General features: G+C 42.8%; 1 protein-coding gene across 2 annotated transcripts in view; it reads left to right on the forward strand.

The window, feature by feature from the left end:
• Positions 1 to 4,432, forward strand: part of zgc:153993 (uncharacterized protein LOC767645 homolog) — a 38,257-nt gene extending 33,825 nt beyond the window's left edge. For both annotated transcript variants that reach the window (XM_060940934.1, XM_060940933.1), the window contains one exon: positions 3,624 to 4,432. In XM_060940934.1, the coding sequence (XP_060796917.1) occupies positions 3,624 to 3,722 (99 nt within the window). In that variant the 3' untranslated portion in view covers positions 3,723 to 4,432. The remainder of the gene's footprint in view (positions 1 to 3,623) is intronic.
• The last annotated feature ends 17,171 nt before the right edge of the window (positions 4,433 to 21,603 follow it).

Genomic DNA, 21,603 nt, shown 5'->3' on the forward strand with positions numbered 1-21,603 from the left:
TATTTTAGAACAATTTTTACAATAGAACTGCACTCTCTTTTCTTCCCCCCGGACCTTAATGTGTGTTTGGCTGTGTGGGTGGGGGGGGGCTGGATAAACAGCAGTTAAAGGTGTCGTCGTCGTATTATACCCCTTTTCTACAAGTTGATGCAGTTCTGTGAGGTCTTCATGAAATGTCTGTGATGTACTTTGGTCAAAATACCACAAAGATAAAGAACCACAGCTTCCTTCTCACCCTGTCTAAACATCCCTGTTCAAAATGGACGATTTGAGGAACGGTCTGTTACTTTAAATGATTATACTACATAGGGCCAAATTACTCAATTCTGATTGACCAATCAAGGAGGGCTTTTTTTCCTTAACAGGGGGCTGTATTTCTGAAACGCTATTGGCTAGTTTGTTGAAACTGATTCAAACGTGCAAGATTGTCTCGTGCCCTGTTTGGTTCAGAAAACGTGAAAGGTTTTATTCCTTTGTAAGGATAAATAATTGTAAGTATTTATTCTTGACCAAGAAGGCAGTAATTTTTGTTTTGTGACAAAATTGTAAGGATTTATTCTGTTCAGTTAAAAATGACCTTCTGGTCAGCTAGACACAGTATCTTTGTTTAAAAATTCCATTCTGTCTGAACATTGCTATCATATGAGAATAGGCTGTGCATCAGGGACAGCCCTGTACTATCATATCATATCAGAACATTCTGCTTATTTTGATATGAAATGTGTATTATTGATCAGAAATGTGTCTGAACGGCGCCAAGGTCTGCAATGATGTCAGACACACCCACAGCTGCATATCCACACAGACACACACATAGACAGATATCAAACAGTGATGTCACTTCATCCACAGATAACACGCGTATAAAATCTCCTGTATTCTCTCGTCTCATGGGGGACTTGTGAATAAAGATTGCGAACTCATGGGGTTCCTGTCTTTCTTTCGCGACTCGCCCCCAGACGTCTGGGTGACACGGGGGGACTGATCTCGAGATGGTGAGGGCCAGAGGTGAAAACCTCCAGTCTCTTCGGGGGCGTGGGTATCCCCTCTTTGATACTAGTAGGGGTCGACCGATAATCGGCCTGGCCAATATATCGGGCCGATATTCTGCATTTTTAGGGTTATCGGTATCGGCCATAATTTCCACCAATATGCCGATAACATGCCTTTTTGCAGCCATTTCGTTCCTAACGCGACTGTCACTGCACGTCCTTTCCTGCACTCGCCTCTGAGTTCAAGAACACGGTCCCGCCCACCACAACCTCTGATTTGTTTGGCACAAGAGATCTAGCCAATTGACACGCGCAGCTAAACACTCTGAACTGTTTCAAGGCGCCCGTATCAAGGTAAGGACACGCTGCTTTTGCCGCAATAAGTCACAAACACACAAGTTGCAAAAGCACAACATCATTATATGTTTACATTCTTCATCTACTACTCGTTAAAATTGTCCATTTGCATCTGTGTAGCCAGGCAAACTTGGCTTACGGAAGGAAGCACTTGAATTAAGGCCTCTGCATGCTTGTGCGACAAGGCTTTCACAGAGCTTTTCGCAGACAGTTGTAATTTATTGTTGAGCGGGGACAATAGGCGTGCGCGATATTATTCACCGGCACAACGCAAGGGGGCGCGAAGTGGCTAGGAGTAGTTGGTGGGTGTGGTTAGTGGAGTGTTTATCCTCCGGTTACTTATAATGACTAGAACTTTTTTTTTTTATAATGACTAGAACTGGAGTCGTATAGATGTACGTACTTCCTCAGTCAACCGCTCTTCATGCTGCTCCATCTTCGCTCGTGTTTTTAAAAATGCCGGTCGTGAAAACAAACCAAACCGGGAAAGTAGAGAAGCGGAAGTGCGTGTACAGCGGGCCAATCAGAGCCCTCTTATCTGCGGCGCTGTCTGCGAGGCTTCTGCGGTGGTCACAATTTTTGGGAGGTGCGCGCAGAGCGTCTGCGAAGGTGGGGGGGGCTACGCAGACACTGTCTGCGACACCGTCTGCGAGGACTGGGTTGTCAGCATAAATTGGCCTTTAGCCTACAACCAATTAGTCTCGCTGAAACAGCATAACGTAGGCTGCAGTCATTTTTAAATCCCCGTCTGGAAACGTTGTGAATGTGTCAGTAGTTCTACTCGAATGACAGCCATACAGAGAGGTGGTCAAGGGAAGACGAAATAAAACATAGTGTTTGTGTTCTGTAGGCTAGCGCAAGCCTACTGGCTATTTGTTATGGTGATGAGTAAACTTCATGACGTGACTCGTGCTCAAAAAGCGCATTGCACTTGTATATGTTGGGTAACTTTATAAAGCGCTATTTGAACATTTAAACAAGCCAGGTGTGACTAGTATTTATAACTCTTGCGCAAGTGATTCTCCTCGCTAGCGCTTCTGATTCAGAAAGCGATATACTCTTAAAGGAGCAGCCGCTCCTAATAAGGAGTGATAGCCTACTTTACTTTGTTTGATTTTACTTTTTAAAAACTGCTGCAGGCAGCTCCCTACACTTGATTTTGTTATTTAAAAACTACTTGAAGTTGGTAAGTCTTACTTAGTTCTTAGTGTGAAAGAATCCAGAGTGTATTTTCATTTATTTTCCACTGAAAATGGTGAGCTGTAATATAGTAGGGAGTGATTTTATTGGTGAATATTTTATTTTATTTCTCATTTTATTCTAACTGTTTGACTTTATTGTACAAATGCTGCTGGCATCTCCCTGCACAAAATTTCATGTTCAATTTTACAATTAAACATACATTTCATGGATATGAAGGTCTGTGTCAGTGTGTGCTATGTTTAATTTCATGTGAATTATAATGTTTACATTTATCGATTGCACATATCGGTTATCGGCATCCCAATTCCATAATTATCGGTATCGGCCCTGAAAAAAACATATCGGTCGATCCCTGGATACTAGTATCACTAGTATCAGACCCCAGTATTCTGATCATTCTGACAAATGTTGTGAACTTGAATGGCTTCCGAAGTATGAATTTGGCCTTATATATTTATGAACAAGTAATCGTATGGTTCCTCGTAAAATCAAGGATCAATTTTACTCGTGATTTCAAAGTTTTGAAATTGCCCGAGTCACGAAAACTTCGAAATCACTCGTGAAATTGATCCTTAATTTTACTCGGCCCTATACAATTACTTATACTAATGAGCCACTGCTCACCCCACCCCCTTCTTCTGCCAATGTAATCAGGTAGCACTTTCCTAATGAATATTCATTTGCAAAGGCAGTTCTCATACCATGAGGAGAGAGACTCGGATGAGGGGGTGGGATTATTCTAATGAGCGCCTCTTGTGACAGAAAGGGGAGCCAAATCTGAACGGCTTGTTGAAGCATGCGTTTTTTCTGAAACGGGCAGCGCAAACTAAACTGAATGGTGTTTCCTATTTCAGAGTTTACGGGTTGGTAGGCTTCAGATACTCAAATGTATGTGCACAAGCACTGAAAGTGTTTTTTCATAATATCTCTTTCAAAGGTGACTGGCTATGTTGATCATTCTGTCGTCTTTGTCTTACTAAAATTGTCTCCCGCTGTGAGTGACCTATTAAAAAAAAATGCCCTTCTTTTGCTCCCAGGAAGAGTGCTGACATTTGTTGTCCTGTTTTGCAGGAGGGCGTTATCCGCAGCGTGTCAAGATGGCGCACCGTGTCAATTATCGCAGCAGTGGCGTTCATAGCGGCTGCAGTTTACTGGAGAAGAACTCGCTGACGACCTCACTCTGAAAGCCCGAGATCATCAAAACAACCAGATTCACTAATTTGCACATGTGGGAAATTATCAGAAGCAGTAACTTCTGATTTTGTTTAACAAATGCATTGACCAAATGATCACGTTGATTGGCACATGTTAGATCTATTAGCAAACTACAAAACGGGGAGGAATATGGAATATTCAGTCGACAGTAGAACCCTTGAGATTATTCTCAATGTTGTGTGTTTTGTACTGTAATGCAACGACGCACAACTATTTATTAACAAATACTGTAGTTTTTGTTTTTTGTGACCATCCACTACATCTTGTAGCAGTCTATTTGTCCTCCACCTAAATATTAGCGTTTTTAATATGTGCCAATATCTTTCAGCCCTACCTCCAACCGGTGAAATCTGACCGCAGTTTATCAAATGATATTTTTAAATTTATTTTTATAGCGACTCGTATACAAGTCATGTTAAAAACAAATCTTGGTGTCCGATTTTTAAACTCTTTAGAGTAGAATGTCTTGTTTCTAACTCTCGTACTGTCTAATCAAGTCTACTTTTCAAGAATGTAATGTGTACTTTATTACTAAACCAAGTAGCAGGTGGTGAAGGGAAAGGTCCTTTGCCATCTCAGAGGTTTAGAGGCAAAAGTTCTGCTTGTGTGATGCGGATCAGAAAAGACCTGAAGCAATAAATTCATCACTGCTTTTTGACTTGTTTGTTATATATATATATATATATATATATATATATATATATATATATATATATATATATATATATAATTAATTATAAAAGGAAAGTTTCTGTTTTTTTTTTTCTATACGATTATTGGGATGTGCTTCGTCGACAATTGAAGATATTTAAATTGTGGGAAAAAATTAGAATGAAACGTATGATTTAAGCAAACAACAAATTTTATGTTCAGACAGATTGAAAACAAACATACAGGGGCTACTGTGTTACAAAAGTGTGTTTCTCACAAATTCAGGGACATTTGTACTTGGTCTTTGTTTACGCCAAAATAAATATGATCAAGTTATATTCTGATTGTGTTCTTTTCAATGGATAATATTTTGGTGGCGGAAAGTGGAAGGGTGGGTTTTTTTTTTTTAAATTAACTAAGCCCCAAAACAAACGAGCGAAAACTGTGATCAAAATGCCAGCTTTGCAAGCGTAATGTGTGAATTCTGGCTCTGATTTGTTCTTCAATTTCAGCTACGTCACTTGAGATATGCACAGAAATGTTCTGTATTTAGGGCCCAAGCACTGGAGGTGTGTGGCCTCTGTCCACCAGAGGGCGCTGCACCGAAGCACAAGGCCCTATTGTTTTCCTAAAGGCCTCTGCATGCTCTTGCGACAAGGCTTTCGCAGACAGCTTTTCGCAGACAGTTGTAATTTATCGTTGAGCGGGGAGTAATAGGCATGCGCGATGTTATTCACCACTGCAACACAAGGGGGCGCGAAGTCGCTAGGAGTAGTTGGTGGGTGTGGTTAGTGGAGTGTTTATCCTCCGGTTACTTATAATGACTAGAACTGGAGTCATATAGATGTACGTACAGTACTTCCTCACTTCCTCGATCAACCGCTCTTCGTGCTGCTCCATCTTCGCTCGTGTTTTTAAAAATGGCGGTCGTGAAAACAAACCAAACCGGTAAAGTAGGGAAGCGGAAGTGCGTGTACAGCGGATGTAGAGTGGACCAATCAGAGCCCTCTTGTCTGCGAGGCTTCTGCGGTGGTCACAATTTTTGGGAGGTGCCCGCAGAGCGTCTGCGAAGGTGGGGGGGCTACGCAGACGCTATCTGCGACACCGTCTGCGAGGACTGCGTTGTCAGCATAAATTGGCCTTAAGGATTCTTCTTTTTCTTCAAGACTTGGCCATTTTTGAGGTGGTTCCCATGGGTAAAAACTTATGAAATTTGACACGAATAGTTGAAACTATATACCGGGCAAAATTCTCGCACACACCCGGGGCTAAGCCGCCATCCCTGAGTAGCGGTGGCCAGGACTACCGGTGGCCAGGGATGGAGGCTTAGCCCTGGGTGTGTGCGAGACTTTTGCCCAGTATATAGCTTCACCTATTCGTGTCAAATTTGGTAGGTGTATGGGGTGCCCCAAGACGAACAAAATTGCCAGGTACAGTGCACCAGGGGGCGGCACGGTGGTGTAGTGGTTAGCGCTGTCGCCTCACAGCAAGAAGGTCCGGGTTCGAGCCCCGTGGCCGGCGAGGGCCTTTCTGTGCGGAGTTTGCATGTTCTCCCCGTGTCCGCGTGGGTTTCCTCCGGGTGCTCCGGTTTCCCCCACAGTCCAAAGGCATGCAGGTTAGGTTAACTGGTGACTCTAAATTGACCGTAGGTGTGAATGTGAGTGTGAATGGTTGTCTGTGTCTATGTGTCAGCCCTGTGATGACCTGGCGACTTGTCCAGGGTGTACCCCGCCTTTCGCCCGTAGTCAGCTGGGATAGGCTCCTGTGACCCTGTAGAACAGGATAATGAGATGAGACAATGCACCAGCCATACTCAACAGGAAGTGAGTTATTTTTGGTTTTGTCTGTTTTGACATGTTATATTTTGACATTCTCCTTCAAGGCAGCTTGTTGGATTCATGCCAGATTTGGTATCCTGGAGGTGCTCAGGCTCTTCATTGCTGCTGGCTATGATATTTTTGAATGAATTTAGTTGGTTCTGTTTCCCAACATATAAGCTAGGAGAATAATTAAAACCACTGAGACCTTGATCAGGCAATTACTAAGGATGGCTGAATGGTGTACCATTTATTATTTTTTTGGGTGGTTCTGCAAGCTTCATATGTGACCGCTCACTTGTGCCTAGTACATGAAAGTTAAAACATCCTGCTCGTATGGCTGTTTCGTAGCGAAATCTGCCCTGATGTACACCTCCAGCCTGAACCAGATGCTGTGTTTACCTTAATGGCAAGCTTTCTAAAAAAACAAAACTGTGCCTCTCATTTGTATCTGGTTAGAAGAAGACAAGATTCAGAAAGAAGCTCGGTGCCCTATAAACACACTGTGTACAAATGAAACCCAGCAACTTTCTTCATGCCCTTCTCTCGAGCATTGCGTCTGCTTCAAGGCCACTTAATGCTTCTCACACGACAAATCAGTTCCAACTCGAAAGAAAGAAAGCAGTGGGTTGCTCATACGTATCGTTTCATCTTTCCCTGCTGTAATTGGAACCACACGTATATTCCAATGGGAAAAGGCTCTGCATCGTGTCCACAGGTCCATTATCCTTGTGGGCTACTAGAAAGAGACTCCATGTGTGTGTGTGTGAGCTGCAAGGAAGCAGTTTCCTCCTGTCTCCTCAGCTCAGCAGCAGTCTCTTAAACCAAAGCATATGGGTCTGAGATTGGGCTTGAGGGAGGTCTATGCGTGCTAAGGATTTAGTCATGGCACTAAAAAATAGCAAGTATAGCCCTTAGTCTTAGGCTGTTAATCATTAATAGCCTAAATAAAATCTAATGTTCTATAGCATGCCCTGAAACCTGTTATTAAAATGACTGAGCAAGATGGCGAGTCCATGATTGGGGTGCCATTAGTATCGCACTGATGTACAGTTACAAAAATGTATAGTATGTAAATAAAAAAACAGCATTTTCATTGATATATAGTCATTGTGGTACTTTTTAATTTATTATTTTTGTGTGTGTGTGTGCGCGGAAACATCTTTTTCCAGGAGTCATCCGTTATACATTTTGTAAAATGGACATTTTAATTCCACAACTTTCACCTTGATGTACATCATCCACATTTCCTGAGGGTCATGAGAAAAAGAAAAATAAGCTATAATAATAAAGGTTTGTCCTTTATTTTCAGTAATATTTTGATGGCTACTAACGAGCTTACCGAAAAGTACAACCCTGTTACCCTTATTGTAATTTGAAAAGTAAATCATTACTTAACATTGTTAATGTCGTAATGGCATTAACTTGGGTGCCAGTCAACCACATTTTGTGCATTTTCTAGTTCTATGATAAAAATATACACAATAAACTGTTCTCTGTCACTTATGTCTCATCTCATCTCATCATCTCTAGCTGCTTTATCCTGTTCTACAGGGTCGCAGGCAAGCTGGAGCCTATCCCAGCTGACTACGGGCGAAAGGCGGGGTACACCCTGGACAAGTCGCCAGGTCATCACAGGGCTGACACATAGACACAGACACCCATTCACACTCACATTCACACCTACGGTCAATTTAGGGTCACCAGTTAACCTAACCTGCATGTCTTTGGACTGTGGGGGAAACCGGAGCACCCGGAGGAAACCCACGCGGACACGGGGAGAACATGCAAACTCCACACAGAAAGGCCCTCGCCGGCCATGGGGCTCAAACCCGGACCTTCTTGCTGTGAGGCAACAGCGCTAACCACTACACCACCGTGCCGCTCTGCTTCTCATATGTGCCTTATTTATTTTATTGCATTTATTATACTTAGATCTTGTACTAGCACTATACTTTTATATTATATAGACATTAATGTTTTACTGGGAAATACATCATTTGTGGGCGGCACGGTGGTGTAGTGGTTAGCGCTGTCACCTCACAGCAAGAAGGTCCGGGTTCGAGCCCCGTGGCCGGCGAGGGCCTTTCTGTGCGGAGTTTGCATGTTCTCCCCGTGTCCGCGTGGGTTTTCTCCAGGGTGCTCTGGTTTCCCCCACAGTCCAAAGACATGCAGGTTAGGTTAACTGGCGACTCTAAATTGACCGTAGGTGTGAGTGTGAATGGTTGTGTCTATGTGTCAGCCCCGCCTTTCACCTGTAGTCAGCTGGGATAGGCTCCAGCTTGCCTGCAACCCTGTAGAACAGGATAAAGCAGCTAGAGATAATGAGATGAGATGAGATACATCACTTGTAGATTTCATACGTCCATCCAGGACATGGAGAACCAAAACCATGATGCATTTCTCAATACGTCACTCATGAGGAAATTGAGGAATTGTTTTGATAAATTTGGGTACTTTTTGTTTGTGAATGTGTCTATATAATAAAAAGAACAGGACTACTGTACTTTAGCAGGCGCTATACCCTAACCCAGACAAACACCAGTTTTGATGACTTCGACATATAATAGAACAAGGTAAGCTTTTCTTTATTTGTTATTGATAATAAAGGGGCTGCCGCCCCCGAACCTCTGCTTAAATTCGCTTAAACGCCGCTAGGCTCGGTAAATGTAAGCAATATGGCAGAATTGCACCTGCTAAAGTGCAAACTAGCCAAAAGAACATTACACATTGGCTTGAAGATATAAAGTTCATCATCTTGTGTTGAAAAACTTGCATTTTTCACACAAAATACATCGTGGATCTGAGTGACATATTTAAATAATATTGGCTGGTCTTGAGTGGTATATCAGATATATTCCATTCAGCTAGCATGATACTGAATGAGTCGAAGACGAGTAGCTGAATGGAATATAACTGATATACCATGAAAAAAATCCAGCCATTATTATTATACGTACACATTCCTTTCAGGTGTTCAATGTGGCTTTCTCTCTCAAAATCTTCGTTATTTAACGAAGCAAACCTGGCGGCCATGTTTGTTTACAAATTGTCTCGGTTGCTTACTAGCACGGAAGTTTTACGTCTCAGACGTGTGACATCATGTTGTCTTGACAACCATGCAATATCGTAAACCATATTCAATGCTCATTCTCCACTGGGTAGAGTGATGTAATACACGTAGGATAAGCGATATGCTAACAATGTTGCATGCTATCAAACCAAATGAATGAAACCCGCTAGAAGGGAATAGAACACATGATTTTATTCCATGGATAAAATTCGATGACATCACTCCCAGTGTTTTCCCACCGACTAGACTCACGTTGTCAAAATGGCGAACCAGTTCAAAATTAAAATTCTTTTGGTGACCTTGTGTGTGTATATATATATATATATATATTTTGTGGATGTGTCCATGTAATATAAAGAACATTCCACAGTGGTGTGAAGATATAACGTTTATCTTCTCGTGTTGAAAAATATATCACTCGTTTGGTTTACTCACTCGTGATCTATACATTCACCACTTAAAGATAAAATTCATATCATCGCACCACTGTGTAATATCCTCTATATGTTAGTCCTGGCGGCACGGTGGTGTAGTGGTTAGTGCTGTCGCCTCACAGCAAGAAGGTCCGGGTTCGAGCCCCGGGGCCGGCGAGGGCCTTTCTGTGCGGAGTTTGCATGTTCTCCCCGTGTCCGCGTGGGTTTTCTCCGGGTGTTCCGGTTTCCCCCACAGTCCAAAGATATGCAGGTTAGGTTAACTGGTGACTCTAAATTGAGCGTAGGTGTGAATGTGAGTGTGAATGGTTGTCTGTGTCTATGTGTCAGCCCTGTGATGACCTGGCGACTTGTCCAGGGTGTACCCCGCCTTTCGCTCGTAGTCAGCTGGGATAGGCTCCAGCTTGCCTGCGACCCTGTAGAACAGGATAAAGCGGCTAGAGATAATGAGATGAGAGATGTTAGTCCTTGTCTATTGGTGCCTTTTCTGTTTATCTGTGCAGCTGTAACACAAGCAGTCTCCTTTGGGATCAGTAAAGAATTCTGATTCTGAAAACCATCAACAGCAACAAAACCCTCTCAACCTTGTGACTAATCGAAAAGCAAACTACAGCCTGTCAGTGAAGAAAAAGTATAAAATGTAATTGTTAGTTGTAATTCTATAATTGGTTCAATTTTAATTGGCCTAGTACTTGGATGTAGTGATTGTCTTTAACCACAAGATGTCAGGTTAAACACAATTAAAAAAAAAAAAGTCCACACTTTGTAGGAGTGTGCACATCCATGCACAAAGCTCTCATTACCTGCTCGGGTCATAGGTCACACACCACTATTGATTTGAAAATGAATGACTGCAGTACAGCATTTCTTTGTGCATTTGCCCCCAAATAGATGTCCTATAAGTTTCAAGGCCATTTTCCACAGCCATGTGGTTTTCATAGCTTTCAAAAAGAACGCGCTTGAGATTAATATTCTGAAATGAGCAATATCCCCAGATGTAGTGCCACAACATTCGACTTTATTCTTAAATGTCTTGAATGTCCAGGGTTTAATCTAATACAAGTATTATATATTGTTGAAATCTTTATTCTGATTGGTCAGAATCGGAAAATGTTGATTCATTTTCTACAACCCCAATTCCAAAAAAGTTGGGATACTGTGTAAAACATCCATCCATTATCTCTAGCGGCTTATCCTGTCCTACAGGGTCGCAGGCAAGCTAGAGCCTATCCAAGCGGACTATGGGCGAGAGGCGGGGTACACCCTGGACAAGTCGCCAGATCATTGCAGGGCTGACACATAGATACAGACGACCATTCACACCTACGGTCAATTTAAAGCCACCAATTAGCCTAACCTGCATGTCTTTGGACTGTGGGGGGGAAACCGGAGGAAACCCACACGAACACCATGCAAATTCTACACAGAAAGGCCCTCACTGGCTGCTGGGCTCGAACCTAGGACCTTCTTGCTGTGAGGCGACAGCACTATCCACTACACCACCATGCCGCCCCTGTGTAAAACATAAATAAAATAAAAACAGAACGTTAAGAGTTGCAAACCACTGAAACCCTATATTGACTGAAAATAGTACAAAGACAACATATCAAATGTCGAAACAGAAATGTTATTGTTTTTTGAAAAATATATGCAGGGCAGCATGGTGGTGTAGTGGTTGGCGCTGTCGTCTCACAGCAAGAAGGTCCGGGTTCGAGCCCCGTGGCCGGCGAGGGCCTTTCTGTGCGGAGTTTGCATGTTGTCTGTGTGGGTTTCCTCCGGGTGCTCCGGTTTCCCCCACAGTCCAAAGACATGCAGGTTAGGTTAACTCATCTCATCTCATTATCTCTAGCCGCTTTATCCTTCTACAGGGTCGCAGGCAAGCTGGAGCCTATCCCAGCTGACTACGGGCGAAAGGCGGGGTACACCCTGGACAAGTCGCCAGGTCATCACAGGGCTGACACATAGACACAGACAACCATTCACACTCACATTCACACCTACGCTCAATTTAGAGTCACCAGTTAACCTAACCTGCATGTCTTTGGACTGTGGGGGAAACCGGAGCACCCGGAGGAAACCCACACGGACAACATGCAAACTCCGCACAGAAAGGCCCTTGCCGGCCACGGGGCTCGAACCTGGACCTTCTTGCTGTGAGGCGATAGAGCCAACCACTACACCACCGTGCCACCCTGCATATATTTTTCAAAAAACAATAACATTTCTGTTTCGACATTTGATATGTTGTCTTTGTACTATTTTCAGTCAATATAGGGTTTCAATGGTTTGCAACTCTTAACGTTCTGTTTTTATTTTATTTTATTTATGTTTTACACAGGGGTGGCACAGTGGTGTAGTGGTTAGCGCTGTCGCCTCACAGCAAGAAGGTCCTAGGTTCGAGCCCAGCAGCCAGTGAGGGCCTTTCTGTGTAGAATTTGCATGGTGTTCGTGTGGGTTTCCTCCGGTTTCCCCCCCCACAGTCCAAAGACATGCAGGTTAGGTTAACTGGTGACTCTAAATTGACCGTAGGTGTGAATGTGAGTGTGAATGGTTGTCTGTGTGTCAGCCCTGTGATAACCTGGCGACTTGTCCAGGGTGTACCCCGCCTTTCGCCCGTAGTCAGCTGGGATAGGCTCCAGCTTGCCTGCGACCCTGTAGAACAGGATAAAGCGGCTAGAGATAATGAGATGAGATGAGAAAATATATGCTCATTTTGAAATTGAGGTCAGCAACACATTTCAGAAAAGTTGGGACGGGGCAACAAAAGACTGAAAAAGTTGTGTAATGTTAAAAAAAAAAAAAACAAAAAAAAAAACCTAATTTGATTAATTGGCAACAGGTTAGTAATATAATTGGGTATAAAAAGAGCATCCCAGAGAGGCGGAGTCTCTCAGAAGTAAAGATGGGGAGGGGTTCACCGCTCTGTGAAAGACTGCGTGGGCAAACAATGCAACAATTTAAGAATAAGATTGTGTAGATTGATACACAAATTAGGCTAACTTGTGCTTTTGGAATGATGACTGCTGCTGTTTTGCTCACTTGTATTTGATATGTAAATTGGGATTAACACTAATTGAATTAATAGCTGCAGGTGACGAGATTAGGCTAGTGAGATTTTTGGGAGTCATTTTTCATGTCATTTGAAATTAAGCTGGCATTGCGTTGAATTGGATTGTATCTGGAAGCAACTGGAACCAGTAGCAGTAGCTTTTATTGTGAATATGCTGTAATTGTTTCTTTTTTTTTTGTATTGTCGTAATTATCAGTGAAAAGACCATGTTTATTGCCCAAGGTTTGTTATAGTGTTGTGAGGGGGTCAGTTGCTTTTAGTATCCCCAGGGCATTAGTTCTGAGTGTATTACTGCCATGGCCGTAACTACCATTGAGGACACCGAGGTCATATCCTCGGTATTTTTTTCAGAAATTTAAAATTGGTCTACGCTGAATTTGAGTAGTGATCAATGTAAAACACGGCGTCTACATCCACATGTCATCTGTATTTCCCCCCAATAAAATTCACATTTGTCTAATGTCATCTGAAATCTCTGAGCCTCTATATCGTTGCCGTGTCTAACGCAGCGTCACGCGACGTAGCCTATACTAGTGTCGGCCGGGGAAGTTGGGTTTTGGATTAAACAGGCAGGGTGTAGTCTACGCTCTATCACATGTGCCTACCTAACCTAACGTACGGTAGGCTAATAGTCACATCGCAATATAGAGCTTTACCTGAGTGCAAAATGAAAACGTTGCAACAAACTAAATTAAGGTTTGGACAGCCAACAGAAGAGCAGGGAAAGAGAAGGAGGGAAGGTGAGAAAATATTGTCAGTGCAGTGGCAGACCGTTCAGCGGTGTCATGCCAACTTTCCAAGGGGAAACGTTTCATTGTCATTGCCTATTACATTTTAGTTAGCATTTCGAGAAACATTCAAAACTACGTTGTCACAGGCAGCCCTGTGCAGGGCTGAGTAAACGGGCTTGTTCGAGTAACTCTCTCTCTCTCTCACTCACTCACTCACTCACACAGACACACACACAAATAATACACTCTCACACACTCTCTCTAATACATAGTCTTCACACAGAACTAATAGCCCTACATTCTAATGTAATTTAAGATAATGAAATGTAAATAATGCCAATACTTCAGGTAGCTGAGCAATACACTCAGTTCAGTTCAGTTTTGACTTTTATGTCAGACAAAACTCCACAGTTCTGATGGCACAGTTTTAGAATTGTTGAAGTAAATGTGTTATGAGCCAAACTTACATTACAGGCAATGGTGAGAACACTCCGTTTCAGAGAATGCATGCAAATGGATCTCAATTCAAGACAGCCAGATAGACTGATGCCTTTACATTACTGCTCAGAATGTCTCTACACATACAGACACCCACAAATAACACACAAACTCTGTCACACACACACACTATTATTATAAGGTGTAATACTAAAGCTTACAATTCAGCAGTTCACACCCTTTCTGTCATGTGTATGCTGCAATGTAAATAATGCCAATACTTTAGGTAACTGGTACTTTAGGTATGTATACTCAGTTCAAGAGTTCACTACCTTTCTACTTTTATGTCAGATAAAACACCACAGTTATGGTGCCACAGTTGTAGAATTGTTAAAATAAATGTGTCCACCACCAAATCTATCCTTGGTTTGTTATTTATTTATTTATTTAAGTTGTGCCGGGGGTGCTGTCAGCCATGCTTGACCTCGGTATTTGAAAAATCCTGGTTACGGCCCTGATTACTGCTAGCGGTGTTACCACGGCCAGCTGTAGTTCCCATATGGGAAAAGGCCACTAGTAATGTACATGTAGAAACAGGAACATGGATTACACAAGATGTTAACTCTGTAAAAATCAATCCCGGACTGTTGGGTGTAAAATCCCTTGTCAGGTCAACTATGTGCAGAGAAAGGACTGACCAGACTCTGAACTTACTAGCCTGTACACTACCGTTCAAAAGTTTGGGGTCACCCAGGCAATTTTGTGTTTTCTATGAAAAGTCACACTTTTATTTACCACCATAAGTTGTAAAATGAATAGAAAACATAGTCAAGACATTTTTCTGGCCATTTTGAGCATTTAATCGACCCCACAAATGTGATGCTCCAGAAGCTCAATCTGCTCAAAGGAAGGTCAGTTTTATAGCTTCTCTAAAGAACTAAACTTAGGGTGACCAGAGTCTGAAACCGGGACACTTTTGCGCGCGACCATGCTCGTGCACGCACACCTTTTTTTTACGTAAACGTGACGCTCAGAGAGGTGCTCTTATTTTGTTGAAGCTCACATTTATCAACATCTCACATGAAATAAAACAAACAGGCATTTTGTTATCTAGTAGCATCGTGGTATACAGATCAGTTACATTATGGTCAGACAACAGATTTTGTAATGGCTGAGAATAGGCCAGGCTATGTCCATAGGCCAAATTTAAACTGATTTATTTCACCTGTTTGTGAGAACACCAAGAAGAATGCACATGCACATGTAGGCTATATCTCTAAAATTGTATGCACTATAGCATGAACTTAAAAAGTAGATATGTGACCTCAACATAGCCTAGGTCAGAATTAACCTTACTAACCATTCCCCACAACTGAATGAATAAAGCAAGAAGATGTGGACAAAAGTGAACACTTTAATGGAAGGTGCAACAAGCTGTTCAACACAGCAATATGGCCAAACTGTCAGAATGGTATGTTAAACAGAAACAAAAAAGAGACAAGTGATTTGAGAATATATACTACGGAAGCCGAGAGAGGCCCTTCATATAATCCTTTTTTTTCATTCACCTTGTTATCCCGAGATAACGACATAATTCAGGATCTCGAGAAAACAACACAACTAATTAGAGATCTCGAGAAAACAAAATTATTTCATGATCTCGAGTAAACAGCTGAGAAATGGTTCATTCAGGTGCGCCAAGAGACTTGTGATATGCTGACTTTGGGGCTATTTCTCATTCTGTATAGACGCAACTTTGGTCATTAGAATGTCTGGAATAATCGATCACCTAATAAGGCGATATTTTGATCAGGGGTTGACACAGGGAGAGATTGCATTAAGTCTTTTAATAAGGGATAATTTCAAAATTAGTCTGCAGCACTTCCGCAGAAGACTGGCCCGGCTTCGTCTCTACCGACGGAGATACAGTGATCCAGCTGAGATCATGAAATAACGGTTTTGTTTTCTCGAGATCTCGGAATAACGGTTTTGTTTTCTCGAGATCTCGGAATAACGGTTTTGTTTTCTCGAGATCTCGAATTAGTGGTGTTGTTTTCTCGAGATCCTGAATTAATTATGTCGTTATCTCGGGATAACAAGGTGAATAAAAAAAGATTATATGAAGGGCCTCTCGCGGCTTCTGTAAATATACACTCAAACAAAACAGCAATAAAGGAGGAGAGGGGCGACAGCCTGAGGAAAGCCCCCACAGGATCGCACAGCATTTGCAGCATAGGCTACCCAACTCAGTACAAGAACAAAACACTTACAGTGTGTGCAGTAGGCTTCGTGCGCATTGTTCTGCACCTCTCGGAGGAAGGGGTAGGTGCCCTGTAAATCTTTGGAAAAGGTACATTTTCTTTTCGGCATAATTGCTGCGGCATTACTGCTGCTGGCTGCTAGACAAAGAACATTCACGCCAGTTAATGTTTATTTTATTGTTGCATGGCAACATGTTCTGTTGTCTGGAATAATGTGGCTAAATAAACACCCATGCCACAGGTCCAGGGGGCAGTGACCAGGAAAGTTTGCAATTCCTGTCAATTCATCAAAATAGTAAATGCAGACATTTCTCCGCTAATGATTCCCACGCTGCTCAGTCGCAAATGTCGCGAGTGGCGAAAACTGGGACATATCCGTGTCCCGACAGACTTTTGTCGGGACTCGGGACACACAACCCCAAATCGGGATTGTCCCGGTAAAACCGGGACGTCTGGTCACCCTAGCTAAACTGTTTTCAGCTGTACTAACATGATTGTACAAGGGTTTTCTAATCATCCATTAGCCTTCTGAGGCAATGAGCAAACACATTGTACCATTAGAACACTGGAGTGAGAGTTGCTGGAAATGGGCCTCTATACACCTATGGAGATATTGCACCAAAAACCAGACATTTGCAGCTAGAATAGTCATTTACCACATTAGCAATGTATAGAGTGGATTTCTGATTAGTTTAAAGTCATCTTCATTGAAAAGAACAGTGCTTTTCTTTCAAAAATAAGGACATTTCAAAGTGACCCCAAACTTTTGAACGATAGTGTATAATGTTACTGCTGGCTGGTGATGTTTCACCCAATCCGGGACCGGTTACTGAGGGATTGCCTGACTGGAGAAAGGGCATAGTTTATGCCTTCTACAACGTGGTCTCCCTCTCGCGACATCTTGATGAAATTCAGCAGTTACTTCTTAAGAACTCTTGTATACATGTATTAGGACTTAATGAAACTCGCTTAAATGATACTATCCCAGATTCCTTTGTGGGAGTGAATGGTTACACACTGTACAGAAAGGACAGAGACAGGCAAGGTGGGGGCATAGGTGTTTACGTGAAGCAGACAATCCCTTCCCAACGACGCAGTGAGCTCGAGCAAGAAGACTTAGAGGTTTTCTGTGTTGAGATTAAACCGGAGAAGGTGAGAAAGACTCTGTTGGCCTGCATTTACTGACCACCGAACTCTGGACCTGACTGGAGAAATTCTGCTGAATCACTTGTTCATAAACTCAGTCAAACTGCAGAAAAAGAGAATGCAGATCTTGCTATCATGGGGGACTTCAATTCTGACCTGCTTAATTCAACTCAATCAATGTCTCCGGTGGAATTCTTAATGGGTTTGTACCAGCTAGACCCTGTTATATGCCAACCAACCTGCATCACAGAGACCGCAGAGTCATGCATTGACAACATATTTGTCTCAAACCCGGACAGGTACAAGTCAAGTGCAAGTGTGGCCTGGGGGCCGTCTGATCACAATCTTATTCTGACATGTGCTAAAGCTGGCAGAGAGGCCGGTACTGTTCACCGGTGTGACTATAGGTCTTACAAGCAGTATACCCAACAATCCTTCATCGACAGCTTGAGGTCAGTTCGATGGGATACAGTACTTGACTGCTTTGATGTCACCGATGCTTGGAATGCCTTTAAAGACATTTTCCTGAATATCGCTGATGAACACGCTCCTTTTCATAACAAAATGGTGAGGGAAAACAACCCCATTGTTCCGTGGCTGACGAACAGGGTAAAAAACATGATGGGTCGTCGGGACGCAGCCAGACGGAAAGCCATTAAAACCAGGGATGTTAATGATTGGGAAATCTACCGATCCCTCAGGAACCAGACAACTTCTTTGATCAGGAAGGAGAAGAAAAGTCACTTTGCCAAAGCTGTGTCAGAAGCAAAGGGTGACCAATCTCTCATGTGGAAAATTATAAACATTTTTACTGGGAAGTCCAAATCAAAAAGCCAAGTCCATTATTTAGTGTGTCCTGACAATAGTTTTACATCTAATCCCAGTGAAATGACTCAGGAATTTAATGATTACTTCTCAACTTGTGTTACAAGACTTACGGATGGGGTGCCAGCCTCCCAGGAGGACCCTCTTCGTTACATCCCTGAGCCCATGAAGACATTTAGCTTTGTGACTGTTGATGAGTCGATGGTGCTAAATGAACTTCAGAGGCTGAAAACAAGGAAAGCCACAGGGCTGGACAAAATCCCCTCCAAACTTATTAAAGATTCTGCAACTGTGATCGTAAAGCCATTGACACATATATTTAACTTTATCACTTGCCACAGGAGAGGTTCCGACTGATTGGAAGGAGGCCCAGATCTCACCAATATACAAGTCTAGAAACCGAGCGAACATCGCCAACTATCGACCTGTGTCTGTTCTAAGTGTTACCTCAAAGGTGATGGGAAAGCTTGTTGGTGATCAAGTTTCACACTTTCTGGATAGAAATGAACTTCTTACGACTCACCAAAGCGGATTTAGGAGAAATCATAGTGCAGCGACTGCCGTTCAGAAGATTGTTGAGGATATTAAGTCTGCGTATAACTGTAGTAAGGTCACAGTTGCTCTCTTCCTGGACTTAAGGAAGGCTTTTGATACAGTGAACCACAACATCCTGCTGGGTAAACTTGAGAAGCTCGACTTTGACAGCGATGCAACAAAATGGTTTACTTCCTACCTTGCAGATCGGTTTCAGTGCACACATCTGCAAGGTAAAAATTAAAAAAAAAAAAACTCAGGTCACCTGCGGGGTACCCCAGGGAAGTGTGTTGGGTCCCCTGTTATTTTGCTTGTATGTAAACGACTTACCCAACGTCATTGAAAAGTGCAGCATTCATATGTATGCTGACGATACAGTTCTCTACTATTCAGCTGGTTCCGTGAGGGAGTGTGAAGAGACGGTCTCTAAGGATATGAAGAGAGTCGTAGACTGGTTAAATGAAAACAAACTGTTACTCCACCCGGAAAAGACCAAATCAATGCTATTCGGACTTCCACAGAAACTGAGGCACATTGGGAGATCAGTCAGCATAACGGACGGGGTGAACGTCTATGAACAAGTTAACTCGTTCACTTGCTTGGGCATCACTCTCGATCCATCACTCCAGTGGGCAGCACATGTCGCGAAAATCACGAAAAAAAATCCTTGGTGGTCTTGGTGCCATGGGATGTGCCAGAGCCTTTGTTACAAAGGAAATACTTCAAATTATGTGTCAGACTCTGTTATTGTCTCATCTGGACTACTGTGCCACAGCATGGCTTCCAAGTTTAGTAGTGGGTAATAAAACACAAACATTACAACTGGAAAGGCTGTTAAACAGAGCTGCAAGGCTTATCACTGGACACACACTTCAAGAACATGTCCCAGTTGATATCTTGCGAGCTGAGGCAGGGCTGGAGACGGTGACTAAACGGACAGAAATGAATCCTCTTGCCACAGTTTTCAAGTCAGTACGTGGAAGGGCTCCGTCGTACATGTCATCACTGTTCAGATGGAAGTCTCCTCCAACACTGAGAGTCCGAACACGTATTGAGGCTAAATGGTTAAGGGATTACGACCCCCACCTGCTTCATTGTCCCTTGGCTAAAGTAGTTTCATATCACAGCAGCCTACAGTATTACGGTGCTCAACTATGGAACACACTACCTCTGAATCAACGAAATATATTACAGCTTAGGACATTTAAACGTAGCATTACCAGTAACACCCGTAAATCCACATCACTGTAATTCTTTTATGTTTACATTTTTTGTATTTATGGTATTGTAATTGCGGTTCATTTTGTAATGATGTTGTTTTATGTTATTATGTAGTGTTTATTGTAGTGTATGATGATCCCAGGACTACCTGAAAAACAGGTCAATAGTGGCCTGAGTGTATGTTACTGGTTAAATAAATAAATAAAGTAAATAAAATAAAGTAATAACGTTCCTTAATGTAAAATTGCAAAGAATTTGGGGATCACATCATCTATGGTACATAATATCATTAAAAGATTCAGAGAATCTGGAGAAATCTCTGTATGCAAGAGACAAGGCTGAAAACTGACATTGGATGTCTGTGATCTTCAGACCCTCAGGCGACACTGCATTAAAAGCAGACACGCGTCTGTAGTGGAAATCCCTGTATGGACTCAGGAACACTTCAGAAAACCATTGTCTGTGAAAACAGTTCATTACTGCATCCACAAAAGCAAGTTAAAACCAGATATAAACAATATCCAGAAACACTGCCACCTTCTCTGGGCTCGAGCTCTTTTACGATGGACTGAGGCGAAGTGGAAAATTGTCCCGAGGCCTGACGAATCTCATCTCATCTCATTATCTCTAGCCGCTTTATCCTTCTACAGGGTCGCAGGCAAGCTGGAGCCTATCCCAGCTGACTACGGGCGAAAGGCGGGGTACACCCTGGACAAGTCGCCAGGTCATCACAGGGCTGACACATAGACACAGACAACCATTCACACTCACATTCACACCTACGGTCAATTTAGAGTCACCAGTTAACCTAACCTGCATGTCTTTGGACTGTGGGGGAAACCGGAGCACCCGGAGGAAACCCACGCGGACACGGGGAGAACATGCAAACTCCACACAGAAAGGCCCTCGCCGGCCCCGGGGCTCAAACCCAGGACCTTCTTGCTGTGAGGCGACAGCGCTAACCACTACACCACCGTGCCGCCGCCTGACGAATCAAAAGTAAAAATTCTTTTTGGAAATCATGGACACCACGTCCTCCAGGCTAAAGAGAAGAGGGACCATCCGGCTTGTTATCAGTGCAGAGTTCAAAAGCCAGTATCTGTGATGGTATGAGGGGGCATTAGTGCACATGACATGGGTAGCTTGTACATTTGGGAAGGCATCATTAATGCTGAATGATATTTACACATTTCAGAGCAATATGCTGCCATCCAGACAAAATCTTTTTCAGGGAAGGTCTTCCTTCTTTCAGTAAGACAATGACAAACTGCTTTCTGCACATATTGAAACTGCATGGCTCCGTAGTAAAAAAGTCTGGGTGCTAAACTGGCCTGCCTGCAGTCCAGACCTGTCTCCCATTTAAAACATTTGGCTCATTATGAAGCGCAAAATACGATAAAAGGAGACCCCGAACTGTTGAACACCTGAAATTTTATATCAGGCAAGAATGGGACAACATTTCTATTGCAAAACTACAGCAATCAGTCTCCTCAGTTCCCAAATGTTTACAGTGGTGTTAAAAGTAGAGGTGATGCAACACAGTGGTAAACATGCCCCTGTCCCAATTTTTCTGAAATGTGTTGCTGACATCAAATTCAAAATGAGCAAATATTTTTCAAAAAATAAACAATAAAATTT

This window comes from Neoarius graeffei, chromosome 15 (genome assembly GCF_027579695.1).
Source record: "Neoarius graeffei isolate fNeoGra1 chromosome 15, fNeoGra1.pri, whole genome shotgun sequence".
NCBI lineage: Eukaryota > Metazoa > Chordata > Actinopteri > Siluriformes > Ariidae > Neoarius > Neoarius graeffei.